This window comes from Hemiscyllium ocellatum, chromosome 24, assembly GCF_020745735.1.
Source record: "Hemiscyllium ocellatum isolate sHemOce1 chromosome 24, sHemOce1.pat.X.cur, whole genome shotgun sequence".
NCBI classification, from domain to species: Eukaryota; Metazoa; Chordata; class Chondrichthyes; order Orectolobiformes; family Hemiscylliidae; genus Hemiscyllium; species Hemiscyllium ocellatum.
The window spans coordinates 22,822,875-22,836,929 of NC_083424.1; the positions used below are offsets into that span (position 1 = coordinate 22,822,875).

The 14,055-nt window shown below is 43.6% G+C and overlaps 1 protein-coding gene across 1 annotated transcript in view; it reads left to right on the top strand.

The window, feature by feature from the left end:
- The window catches only part of prodhb (proline dehydrogenase (oxidase) 1b), a 48,722-nt gene that overhangs the window by 15,950 nt on the left and 18,717 nt on the right, over positions 1–14,055 (top strand). The window contains exons 3-7 of the mRNA XM_060843581.1: positions 8,923–8,957; positions 10,441–10,593; positions 10,914–10,978; positions 11,558–11,674; positions 12,900–12,979. Of these exons, the coding sequence (XP_060699564.1) occupies positions 8,923–8,957; positions 10,441–10,593; positions 10,914–10,978; positions 11,558–11,674; positions 12,900–12,979 (450 nt within the window). The remainder of the gene's footprint in view (positions 1–8,922; positions 8,958–10,440; positions 10,594–10,913; positions 10,979–11,557; positions 11,675–12,899; positions 12,980–14,055) is intronic.

The following is a 14,055-nucleotide window of genomic DNA, read 5'->3' on the forward strand; positions in this document are numbered from 1 at the left end:
CCAAAGTGGCCTGGCCTCACTGTATGTACAAACACTGTTCCTAGTTGGAAGTCTCAGGCTTTCTTCCTTTGTCACAGTTAAAGAACAATGGAATGCACCCAGTTGTAACCAGGTTTACAATCAGCTGATTAAGCACAAACTGGCTGGATTTTTCTCAACCTTTGGGTCTCCAACATCGAATTGTTAGGGCAGCACAATGGCTCAGTGGTTAGTACTGCTTCCCCACAGCGCCAGGGACCCAGGTTCAATTCCAGGCTCTGGCAACTGTCTGTGAGTTTGCACATTCTCCACATGTGTGGATGGGTTTCCTCTGGGTGCTCCGGATTGTGGGAGGAAACTGAAGATGTGCAGGTTAGGTGAATTGGCCATGCTAAATTGCCCATTATATTCAAGGACATGTAGGTTGGGTGCATTAGTCGGTGTAAATATAGGATAATAGGGTAGGGGAATAGGTCTGGGTTGGTTACTCTTCAGAGGGTCGGTATGGGTTTGTTGGGCCGATGGGTCTGTTTCCACACTGGGATTCTATGAATTGAAAAGCAGGACTTGGACCTGTGTATATTTGCCAAAAGACTGGTTCAGTGGTTTAATTATGGGTGACCTCCCAATCCACTGCCTGTCATCCAGGCATTTCATTAAATTCTGGAGCATTAAGGCTTCTTGTGGTGCAGCGGAAGTGTCCCTACCTCTGCGCCGGAAGGCCTGTGTTCAAGTCCTGTCTGATCCTATATCATAACATCTCTGAACAGCATGAGATAAAAACAATCTCAAAGTTCTTGGGGCTTAGTAACTCTGACAATGGACAAAATTCAGGAAAGTTAATGAACTTGTGAATCGAGATTTCAAATTCTTTCTTTTGATATGCTTATCAATGACTAGGCCAGCATTTCTTGCCCATTACTATTTGCCATTGAGATGGTCAGAAAGAGAGCTTCAGAATTTTGACCCAGTGACCGTTGGGAACGGCAATAAAGTTCAAAGTTAGCATGGCGTGTGACTTAGAGGGGTATTTGCAGGTAGCGCTTCCTGTGTATCTGCTGGCTTGTTCTGGGTGGTAGAACTGTGTCGTCATTCTATGGCCTCTATCGATGATGCCACCATTCGCCACCGTGGCTGAGATGTGGCATGACTGCAGACTTTCAATCTGACTCGCTGATTGTGGGATCGCGTGGCTGCTGTATGCTGATAATATTGCTCGGCTACCAGTCCATCTTTCATTCGAGCTTCACGTTGACCCCTCATTGTTATGTATGTCTGATGCCATGAGTGGCATGTATACCATTCTGTCCTCTTCTTCAGTTCAAATTTGTTCCATTTCAAGATGACATGAATGAGGGTATACTCAATGTGAAGGTGGGCCCTTGTCTCCACAAGGACTGTGCTGATCACTTCTACAATTTGTGGAAAAGTCATCAGCAGCAAGTTTCCCTCTTCCCTCACCACCTACTGTGCAGCAGCTATATCCTTTAGGTCTCAGTGGAGTTGTCCTGCCACTCTTGGTGATGGATGTTGAAGTCCTATCCCATCCCCCCCCCCCCGCCCCCCCCCCCCCCCAATGCACATACAACACATACGCAGAATATATTTGGTACCTTCCCTGCATCTCCCAGAGATGTTCAGCGTGGAGCAGCGCTGTTTCATTTGCTGAAGGCCATGTTGCTACCAATTCTAAACAGGTGAATAAACTCCTATCCTCTCACTCTTGAGGTTGGTCTAACACAGTTATAAAATTTTAAACAGTCTTTCTTGCGGATTTAATATTTACTTTTTGATGCATTAAATATCAGGGACATGCATGACAGATTTCTTTTGAGTTAATGTTATTAATCACTCCTAAACTATAAACTTCTCTATATTTTAAAATCTTTAAAAATCCCTCCTGAATTCTGCAAAGTGCATGCATGTATGTACACCTAGAATGCAAATACACAAGAAGTTATAGGGTTCGGGCTGGTGCAATTTTTAAAGAAAAAAATCCTGCTTCTAAACTGAAGGAATTAAACCCTCCAATGTTGATCTTGAGGTTGTGATATCTGAATACTGACTGTTGGCCTGCGATGAGAAAAATCAGTTTCCAAGAGAGTTCAGAGGTCCATTTCCTGAGTTTCCCCAGTATTCCTTGAAATAAATAGGTAATGGTATAATTGTTTTTTGTGTGTACAAAATACTTTATTCAATATTGCCACCAGCAGGAAATCGCCCATGTGGCCAGGGAACCAATAACAAACAAGGCACAGTTAAGTCAAAGCTGATATAGGGGTGAGGGAACAAGTGAAGGGGGAAGGATAGGGGATTAAATCAAAATACAGTTGGAGGGGGAAATAAAGCACTCTGCCACCCCCATTATGGTGCCCACCTGTCCCTAATGGCATCGAGGCAGTCAGCAGAAATGACTGTCCTCCATGACCCGCTGCTTGGTCCTTTTTTGCTGCCAGCCGGGCCTGGCCCAGGAGCAGACCCACAAGGGGATCCTCCGACCTGCCCGCTCCCCTCCCTACTGGGTGCCTGAAGCATTTTGATGTTGGAATGGAGGAAGTGGTCTGTGTGTATTCTTGCAGGTCCCAGTGAGAATTGAGGAGAAAGTGAGGACTACAGATGCTGGAGATCGGAGCTGAAAATGTGTTGCTGGAAAAGCGCAGCAGGTCAGGCAGCATCCAAAGAGAGGCGAATCGACGTTTCGGGCATGAACCCTTTCATTCCTGAAGAAGGGCTCATGCCCGAAACGTCGATTCTCCTGCTCTTTGGATGCTGCCTGACCTGCTGCACTTTTCCAGCAACACATTTTCACCAGTGAGAATTGAGCTCACTGCTATTGGTTTACAAGACCAGTGCTCTAACCACCTGAGGTTCTGGAGACAGCAAACAGACTGCACCCAGTGTGGAGCTCACATCCACAACCCTGAGATTATGATTCTCATGTTATTCCTACTGACCAAACAGAATGTCCAGATTAGAGATTTAAACCGGCTGTTTGCATAAGAAGTTTCCAATTTGTAAAAGTTAGTTTAGTCAAAACCTGTGGTTGAAGTTTTGTCCCCAGAAGTATTTAAGACTCATTGTGAGTCATACCCTGCAACTAATAATTTTAATGTTTGGATAATTGTCCTCGGACAGTTGTTTTAGGTGTGGCAGACGATTTCAACCATGTTATTTAGAGACCCCCTTTGTAAATTCATGAGCAGGTGATTTTGGTCATTTTAGCATTTTGTAGCTCATTTTTAATTGTTTTCAGGGAAAACAAAGTCCAAGCTAGTTTCGTCAGTGTGATTTTAAAGATGAATAGTCCATCAAATTTTCTTCTATCATGACATGGAGTTGGGTGTGGATCAGAATAAATTGTACCTTTTTATTCTCTAGAACAGCTTGAGACTGGCATTTAAAGGCTAACTTGCCCAGCAATGCCCACATCTCAGGAGTGAAAATAAAAACATTAACTCTATGATTAGTTGCTGAATATGCAGGACTTGAGCTATGCCACAGTGATGTCAGATCATGTGGAGCTAGAGCCAGACTCTTACGTTCCAGAAGGTGTCCTCTTACCATCCCTTGTAAATAGATATGTTCAATAAAACATGTTAATGTTCACTTAACCTGAGTGTAGACCTGATACTAAAATAGAAGTTGGTGGTCAGTAGCAGAGGTCTATGTATATCTTTGACCTGATGCCATGAAACATAATGGGATCCAAAATTAATACCGAGGGCTCCTGGAGCACTCCCACCTGACTTTGTGTATACAATCCTCCTTATTCTGGTGGATCTGGTCTTTAGTAAGGTGATGATACCTGGGGAAGATAGTGTTGGGTTGGGAAGGTTAGCCTGAGCATATGACTGTTGGGCCAAGGTGTCGTGAAGCAATGGGACATCTCTTTCAAGTTTGTCACACACCTCCAGACGTTAGTAGCATGGACTTTGTGTTGAACAGATTTGGTGTGCTATTGTCATTTCTGGTGGCTTGGATGATGCTAGGTGCTTCATCTTTTTTTTTAGTTTTTCTTTAATGGCTTGATGCAACTAAATGAGTAGTTAGAACATTTTCCTAGTCAGTCATGTTTCTCTGATTCTGGAGCCACCAGGACGTTAGTGAATCAGAACCATAGTAATGTGGTGAGCTTCCTAATTCAAGTTTTATGCATTGCATTCAATTTTACTATCTGTCCTGCTGAGATTTGAAGCTATGTCCTCAGCATTAGGCTGGGGATGGGGATTGCTAGTCTCATGACTTTCCATCTGTGCCACTGCCTCCCCCATAATCCAGGAACCTTTTTTGTAGAGATCAGTCCATGTTAAAGCCCAGTCGATTGCACAGCAGACTCCTGCCTGGGGAATCACTGGGACAATGGGAAATTTGCCATTTCCCATCCTGGGGAGGAAAGCTGCCTCAATATTTTCCAGCTGATATGCCGTTCACAAGATCTAATGTAATTAGATCATTAAGTTGTGATTAGGTTCTTGATGCAAATTGATCATCTGTTTCCATGGAGCACATGTTCACCTCCTGCCCACTGTTTGGGGAAACTTGCCCAGCAACAGGACAGTGATGGGGAGCCATACTGATTTAGGTACCTTGTCCCTGCTTCGGTTATAGACATGGTGCTTCAGTTACTGATCGGGCTCCTGGAGTTTTATGAGCCTTTGAAATCAGCAACCTTTTCAGAGAAGCATATCAATACTTAAAAAGGTCATTAATTTCCTCTTAAAGAGGATGAGGTGGAGGGGAGGAATCCTGTTTTTATTTTCTTTAAAAATGATCCTCAATCTAAATGTGTGACCTTAAGTATGTTGGAGGTGGGACTCTTCTCATTGGTTGGATACAGAGGAGTTTGGGGGGTGGGAAGGGGAGGTGATGTTGAATGGGCGAATTGAGAGGAGAGATTATTCAGCGATGCCAAATATGTGACTGTTGCACAACCTGTGGCTTGACTCCAAGTAGAAAGTTTCCATCTCTCTTCAGTGGCTGTATGTGTGAGACCAGAGGGCACTTTGTGCTTGTTGATTGAATGTCTTTTTAGAAAAAGGTCCTTTTGCTTTATTTAGTTTTAATGCAGAAAGATAAATTTCTGAATTCCATTTACTCAGAGGCAAATAGTGAACATAAGAATTTTACATTATTTAAAATGATAGAATTGGATTCTACAGCTTAGGCTGCAACACACTTTTTTTTGGGCTCTGGTCTCTGATTCCTCCTCCTCTTCCTGAAATACACCATCCATCCCTCCATCCCCACCTCACTGACATACACTCTCTCTTTCTCACATGCACCCATAGTCTCTCTCGCAAACGCGCTTGCTCTCATTCACCAGCCCAATGCACACACTATTACTTGTCGTTTTTGCTCTTCTCTCAATATATACATACACTCATACTTGAGGCTGATGTTGTATCCTGATGATGAGATGTAAGTCACTACCTGAAACAGCCCAGGGATAATTGCCTATTTTTACACTTGCCATCACTCCAAATTTGAGTTTGATTAGATTAGATTCCCTACAGAGTGGAAACAGGCCCTTCAGCACAACAAGTCCACACCAGCCCTCCAAAGACCCATTCCCCTACATTGACCCCTAACTAATGCACCTAACACTATGGACAATTTAGCAGTGCCAATTCACCTAACCTGCACGTCTTTGCATTGCGGGAGGAAACCGGAGCACCCCAAGGAAACCCACGGGGAGAATATGCAAACTGCACACAGGCGGCCTGGCACTGTGAGGCAGCAGTGCTTATTGCTGAGCCACCATGCCGCCCGGAGTATTTAATTAATCTCCTGTAAAGCCATTTTGATCAAATAACCACCCTACAGTTGGATGTTTATGCAAGGAATAGACACAGCTTACTGTGTCATATAAAAACAAATTACAGCAGATACTGGAATCTGTACTGATAACAACAAATGCTGGAAATCACAATGGGCCAGGACAGAGAGAGGGAGAGAGATAATGTTTCAATTCTAGGCGACTCTTCATCACTTCAACTCTGATGAAGAGTCTTCTAGACTCTAAATGTTAGCTTGCTCTCTCTATGGATAATGTGTGACCTGCTGTGATCTCCAGCATTTGTTGCTTTCACTAACGGTCATGTTGTGTAATAGGTTTAATCTATGAAGAGCCATATCGCATAGATTGGAAACAATTGTTCTAGTTAATTGACCAGTTTAGATATTTTCTCACAAACTGTGGTTCAAATGTGTTATATAACACCTCTGCAGCAAGGGGTCTCGAACCCAAGCCTTCTGACAGCAATATGGCATTACAACAGCTTCACAAGTATCATATTTGACCATGCTGCGTCTAACAAGCTCCATTCCAGCTATCTGGCTGTGTAGGTGGGTTTATGCTTAGATCCTTGAGGGTTTGTGGTTTGGAATACGCAAAGACACTTTTAACATTAGGCTGCACAATCGTAGGAAAGTCAAGGGTTTGATTTGCTGGCATTGAGTGCATATTGATAGCTGTCACGAGACTTGTTTGGTGCATGTCAGATATAGTAATGAGTCTGAGAGAACATAGTGGCACTGTTAAAGCTTCAGATTTTTACGGTAGCTTTTTAATTAGTGAATTTGTATAGTTGGCTATCATTTCTGGTAAGAGTTTCAACACTTACTTTTCATATGCCATAGCAAGTAGCAAAAGGCAGAATCTATACAATAGGAATGGAGGGTATGGACCAAGGGCTGGGAGAAGGAATTAGTTTAATGTGTGGTCATGTTCAGCGTGACGACATGGGCTGAAGGGCTTTTCCTGTGTTGTAGTGTTCAATGGTGTTGAGTTGATTTGAGGATATATGAATTACTAATTTGGAGCTTTTCTGGAAAGAGTCAAATCCCTTTTTAAAAAATGTCTGTGATGGGAAAATCATCATTTATCCCTACAGTGTGGAAGCATGCCATTCAGCCCATCAAGTCCACACTGACCCTCAGAGCATCCCACCCAGACCCACCACCCTATCCCTGTAACCCTGCCTTTCCCATGGCTAATCCACCTGGCCTGCACATCTTTGGACTTATGGAGGAAACCAGTGCACCCAGAGGGAACCCAGGCAGATACTGGGACATGCAAACTTAACACAGACAGTCACCTGAGGGTGGAATTGAACCTGGATCCCTGGTGTTGTGAGGCAGCAGTGCTAACCACTAGGCCAATGTGATGGGTGTCCTCTTAATTCTCCTACCTTTTTTAATCTGCTTATTTCCAAGCTGATTTAGAGAAGGGGTGTAAATGAACACTACTTCGTGTTTTCTTGATGCACTGGCTCATGCCATACTCCTTTGCCAACTCTGAAGCTAAGCCACTTAGGTTTCACATGTTTATACTTGGCCGATTGAAGTTTCCCATTTTAAAATAGCTTTCCTGTCATCGCGAAGACTTCTAGTTGACACTTGCATGCAGAAGTTGTGTAAATTGGTGCAGATGCTTAGTAGTAACTGGGTAGTCAGATTTTATTGATTAAGCCTGGCTGTGTGGCCCAACCCTTAGATTAGAGCATAATTGTGATGAAAATTGAACATTCTTCTCCATAATGTGCCAAGCAGCTTATTTTCTGACATGGTACATATGCTGTTAATGAATCCGATTTACTCAGCGCATGACAACAGTTGTATAAATATAGCAATACAAATGCTGAACTTGGACATGGACCAGAGTGAGGAATCCAGCCAAGCCACTTGAATGTAAACATCTATTGGGTTTTGTGTGTGTATGTTAATCTTTTTCAGCAATCACATATACGACCCTTTTAAGTTTTCTAATCAGATTTTGAAGATTTTTTTTGTTCACTTGGTATAACTAGCAACTGAAATAGATTTTGGCTTTCTATATGCCTCTTGGGCTTGTTACATTCACCTACCTATTGACGAGTTATGACCCACTCTGAGGATTACGCTTTAGGCATGAATTGCTGAACCCAGGGGAGAAAACGGCACAATTTAAAGTCCAGCAAAAGTGACACAATGAGATTTGAAAAGATTAGGTTAGATTACTTTAGATTAGATTACTTAGTGTGGAAACAGGTCCTTCGGCCCAACAAGTCCACACCGACCCGCCAAAGCAAAACCCACCCATACCCCTACCCCTACATTTGCCCCTTACCTAAAAGAGTAAGGATCTTTTAAATCTGAATGTGTTGTTTTGGGTAAGTGCCAATTTGGATTAGAAAGTCCTGAAGGGTTGCAGGAGAAAATGTAGCTGCACTCCTTCGGTTCATGAGCAGCAGAATAGTTTGAATTCTTTACGGTCAGGACATGGACTTGAACCAGTTGGATAAAGCAACCCCATTTCAGTTTCTCATGCACTGCCAGAGTTTTCCTGCCTCTTTCTTGCTGCAAGTCTTTGGGTTAGTTGGACCCACACTGCGATTGTGTTCTGTTTTTGTCCTTGTGCCTGCCCATATCAGTCACCACATCAACATGCTGCCTTGTGACTTGAGATGAGAGTCATGTGAGAAGGTCATAGATAATTCAAATAGTGGGAATTCCAGCTTTGATAGGTTTTTTTTATTGAAAGCTTGTATGAATATGGAGGGCAGCTGACTTATCATGTTGTCATAGTTCTAGTCTAGGCCTGTGGAACAAACTCAAAATAGTTACATAATTGTGGGGGAAAAATACATTATAATATGTATAGTACTTTCTGCCAACTGGAGGAATGTACTCAAGACCTAGACCCAGGATGGTTTGACAATATTCTGGCTGTACAGGTAGTTTGTGTCTGTTTATACAGAATGACAATTGAACTGTTTCTTCCCTTCCCTGTTGTACAGGATACTGACATCATAGGATCCTTCAGCATTGAAACAGGCCCTTCATAATGAGAGAGCCATCAATGGCCGAACACTCCACAAGCATTGATGCTAATTTGAGTCTCCCACACTCGCTGCGTTTGAATTCAACGCACCAATTTCATTTCCTTTCTATTTTGCTCTTTAGGTCCTGTGAGTCTCCAGGAGAGAAGAAAGTTACAGGTAAGTCTGAGACTCGCTTTACACTGGGCAAGTTTAGGCCTCTGAAACTTGACATGGGATTTCATTGGAAGATGTTTTCGTGATTTTGAAGAAAATGACTTTTAAAAAATTTCTTACGTGTGACTTAGAGGGAAGAGGTTCTTTCTCCTCCATCATAATCAAGAGATCTTTTTTTCTTAAAAATATTTAAACTTTCTCCCGTAGTTCTCATTTCTCTCTCAAAGCGAACTATCCTCACAGCAGCCCTCCTGCCAATCCTCCACAGAATCTTTTATACGTTTCTATAAGATCGCCTCTCGGTCCTCTATATACTCCCTGTGGATACAGGCCCATTCTGTCTAAGCTTACCTCAAAAGATAATTCCCCAATACCAGCTATCAGTCACATGAACCTTCTGCAGCTATAGTTAAGATATAATGTGCAATTTCAGAAACCCTGCTACCTTCTGACTGAGTTTTTCTTTATCTTCTCCCATCCCACACTGATGCCTACTGACATCAAATGTTTTCCCCTGGCGCCTCAGCAGATTTAGATAGTTCCAGTTACTCACTAAACACGGTAGAGTCGCGGGTAAGCACAAGGTAAGAAAATCAGCCTCTGTTCTTGTTTCTAGCTGCCAACCAATGATTCACTTAAGACGCACGATCAGAAAAAGGCTGTTTTAGCCCATTGAGTTTGCTCTGCCATTCAGTGAGATCACGGCTGGTGTCAGAGTCCTCAACTCCACTTTCCTGCCTTTCTCCATAAACCTTGATTCTCTTGTGGAGATAAAAACCTGTCTATCTCAGCTTTGAATACACTTAGTGATCCAGCTTTGAAGGCTCTCTGCTTTCTCTCAACCATGGAGATGTCCTTCCAGTCTGGGCTGCTGACAAATGGATAATGTTGTGATATGTGTTCAGCATCTGGGATGAATGACGAGGTCCCACCATGTGTCACCAATGTGAAGACCCCAGTCTAGAAACAGACTCTGCTCTTCCAAAGTGATTTTTTTTGAAAAAAGAAAGAAATGTGTTGGATGCATTATCTGTAAGTGAACAGACTACAGGTGTACTTAACTGCGTAATGCAGACAATGCCCAGTTCTATTCCATGCTCATAAGCCAGTTCCTGCTTGCACTGCAGTTCGGTTATTGTAATTAGGCTTCATACCCCAGGGATAGGGAGGGGATTGAAAATAAGTCTCACTTTGGAGAAAGAAATAATTTGTGGATCTCATTCCTCTGAGCCATAATAGCTCTCACTGTCCTGTGTGTGAGCATCAAAATTGATTGTGAGAGTATTGGGCTTATCTGCAATCATCTCATCTTTGAAACTCAAACAGTGAAGCACGGTCGATACTTCTGAAAGCTGCCATCAAAGAGAAAAGGGTCATAAAATGAGCAGCCTGCTTGTTGCAGTTACCTGCAATTTTTGTTTTCAATCATGCAATGCTTGGCCTGCCTTTCCCAAGTGTTCTGTTACATACTTTTTCCACTCCACAGATGATGATATTCACAGGGAAAAGAAATTCCGGCCCCATAAACAATTCGGAGACCGCAGAGAAGATGTCTTTAGTGCTCGGACATACTTCTACGCAGATGAGTCCAAATGCGACCAATTTATGGACACCTTCCTGAAGTGTATTGCAGCATCTGGTATGTCTCGACTTGGTTAGGTGCTGTGGGCTCCCACTGATGTGGGGCCCATTGTGGATATACTCGGTGCTGATGTTCTACTTTTCTATGGCTCGTTCTCCAAACTGCAGTAGTTTGAGTATTGCTTTCCGTGTCAATACAGTTGGTGGGTAGCAGCTAATTGTTGACAATGGTGAATGATATGGTGTTGGCTCTTCATGTTCAGTGGGTTACCCCTTCACTGGTGCTATCCATACTGTTGTTGGTGATTTTCAGCACAGAGCTTGCTGGTGCATTAGTTCAGTTCTCTGATTTAAAGCTGCGCTCTGTACTGTTCACAGGTGGGAGCTCTGAGGATGGATTTTCTGCCATCAAGCTGACAGCACTGGGGAGACCACAGTTCCTGGTAGGATTCTCATCTTATTTTTTTTAGATTAGATCAGATTACTTAGTGTGGAAACAGGCCCTCTGGCCCAACAAGTCCACACTGACCCTCCGAAGAGCAACCCACCCAGACCCATTCATTTACCCCTTCACCTAAATACTACAGGCAATTTAGCACGGACAATTCACCTAACCCACACATTTTTGGATTGTGGGAGGAAACCAGAGCACCCGGAGGAAACCCACGGGGAGAATGTGCAAATTTCACACAGTTGCCTGAGGCGGGAATTGAACCCGGGTCTCTGGCACTGTGAGGCAGTAGTGCGAACCACTGTGCCGTCCATTTCTGTACATCAAAGGCTTTGACTAGAGGCTGAGTAACAACAGAGGAGAAGGTGATGTGTGGAACAATCATCAAACCTCAGCAATATTCCTCTGAGCTGTAACGGTCTCATCAGCAACAAAGCTGGTGAAAGGAGCCTTTGTTCTGTACAATGCTGTAAGGAAAGCAAGGGATGTTTGTGCACCCAGTTATGGTAATGGTGGACAGTGGGTATGTTTGTTTGTAAAAGTTAATCCTTACTCGCTTCTGTCCTTGTAGCTGCAGTTTTCCGAGGTGCTGGTTAAATGGCGTGGTTTTTTTCGCCAGCTCGCTGCTGAGCAAGGAAAGGCTGGCCAGGCAGCGGTGGACATGAAGCTGGATATGGAGCGACTGCAGGTGGGTCAGTGAGTGATTGGCCAAAGTGAGGGGCTGCTGGGTGGGAAAGAGAAAGAGCTGCGGTGTGATGGGATTTTTGCCTCCAGTAAAGGCATTTTACCCGAGATGGTGATATTTATGATAGCTCTTGTAACTGGACATGGAGTGGCAGTGAGTAATCCAACAGAGCTAAATATGCAAATGTTGCATTCCTCAGGCATGTAGTTTCTGAGCTAGTGTTTAACCTAGCAAATTAGACAAAACACCAGATTTTCAGTACTGTCATGCTTCAAAGAATCCTCAGGCAAGAACGTAAAATCCCTACAGTGTGGAAGCAGGCCACTCGGCCCATCGAGTCCACACTGACCCTCCAAAAAGCATCCACCCAGACCCACGCCCTATCCTACCCTGTAACCCTGCTTCCCAATTGCTAATCCTCCTAGCCTATACATCTTTAGACTGGGAGGAAACCCACATGGGCACACCACAGAGCTTGAGGGTGGAATGGAATCCAGGTCCCTGGCACTGAGACAGTAGTGCTAACTCTTGAGCCACCAATGGAGTAAGAGATTTTTATATCTCAAGACGACGTGCTATGATAGTGATAGCGCATGCCTATTAAAAGCATATTGACATAGTGACCGTGGGGCATAACAGCGTTTATTGCCCATCTCTAATTGCCAGAAGCCTGTTAATAGTCAGCTACATTGCTGAGGGTCTGGTATCACATGTAGGCCAGACCACACAAGGTTAGCAGATTTCCTTCCCTAAAAGACAGTAGTGACCCAGATTGATCTTTACAACAACAGGTAGTTGTTACATGGTGGCCTTTAGAGAGTAACTGTCCATGAAGTGTTAGAAACTGGAGGCACAAACCGTATGGAGACGCTGCTTCAATGATTTGAAATGTATTGAAAACAATAATTTTTCTGTCAAAATTGGCATTCATTGCCTCCTGGTAGGAAGGACATCAAGGAAGAGGAAAATGGTATGTTACCAACTCTGTAGATAAATACTTTTTGCCAGTTTTGGCCCACAGACTGACAGAAGGCTAGTGATTGAGTATACCTATTAACATATTATAGCCCTATTGACCAAGGGACATAACCGCTTCAGTACCAGCCTCATTGCAGTTCCAGCAATGAAGCAGCTTTTTGGGATTTGAGGGGAGGCCTGTTAGGATTATTTTTCCCTCTGTTGTCTACATTAAAGTTTAAGATCATTTTCTGTTTGCTTTTGCCCACAGCAAAGCTTGGTTAAACTCGGCATAGCCACCTTGGAAGAGATCACCGACTGGTTTAATGGAGAGAAGATTGGACTGTCTGGGTAAGCACCTGGTTCAAACGCACTTCTGTGCATCTCACTCTGTGTGCAGGAGTCGGTGCTGTTTACTGACATCCTTTGCTTTTTAAGAATGTTCTATGCCAGTTCAATAGGCCGTAACTCAGCAGTGCTGACATTAACATTGATCACACAGCAGAGACACGAGGTCGAATCATGGTACCCACCTGAAGGCCGCTTCGGGAAGTGCAATTGCAGGAGGAGGTGTAGCGCGTGAACGGGTTTTATCAATCAGTCACATGAGGGGATCCTCCAGCATAAAGAGGTATCCTCAGGTATACTGACAGGTATGATCAAACTCTGCTAATACTCTGGTCAACTGCTCCCTGCTTCCTGCACGCATGCCCTGCTTCCCACACAGCTCCCCTATTATCTAGGGTTACTAATTTGTCATGTAGTCGTTGAAATCTGGAATCTTATTCCTGCAGCTTGTCATCAGAAATTGTAACAATTTTGAACAAAACATTTTCACTAAGTTTCTCCTTTCCTATCTTCCCTTTTCTCCTTTCAGTCTCTAATTTGGCTCCAATTTGTCTGATTTCCTTGTGTCATTCTCTATCTGTTCCTCAATCATTACATCTCAATGTAACTAGGAACCACATTAGATCATTCAGCCCATTAAGTCTGCATTCCCACCCTGTTGATGAAGGAATTGAATTGTTCTCCTCCCCAGAGTTAGTGTGCCCCGTTACTCTTATTATCCATTCACACTTGTGGCAGCTTTTTGAGGCAAAGGGTGAGGGAGGAAGTCTAACTAATGGATACAGCAAGACCTGCTCCATTCCAGCAAATTCTGGGTTGTTCCATCCCAAGAAAAGCTCATTGGCTCACTGAGTGCAGCTATCAGTGTGGTGGCGTTTCAGATGAGTTAGCAAGGCTTCAGGCTCTCTATTGACTTAGCTGATCTCAGCCAAGCTGTCCACAAATCAGCCATTCCTGCTCCTGAAACTTATTCAGAGATCACAGCTGGAGAGTACTTGTAAATGGTCAATGAAGCCAGGATCAAGTTGTGAATTTGAGTTCCTGTTTAGCCGAGTAGTCTAAAGACATTTGTCATCCAG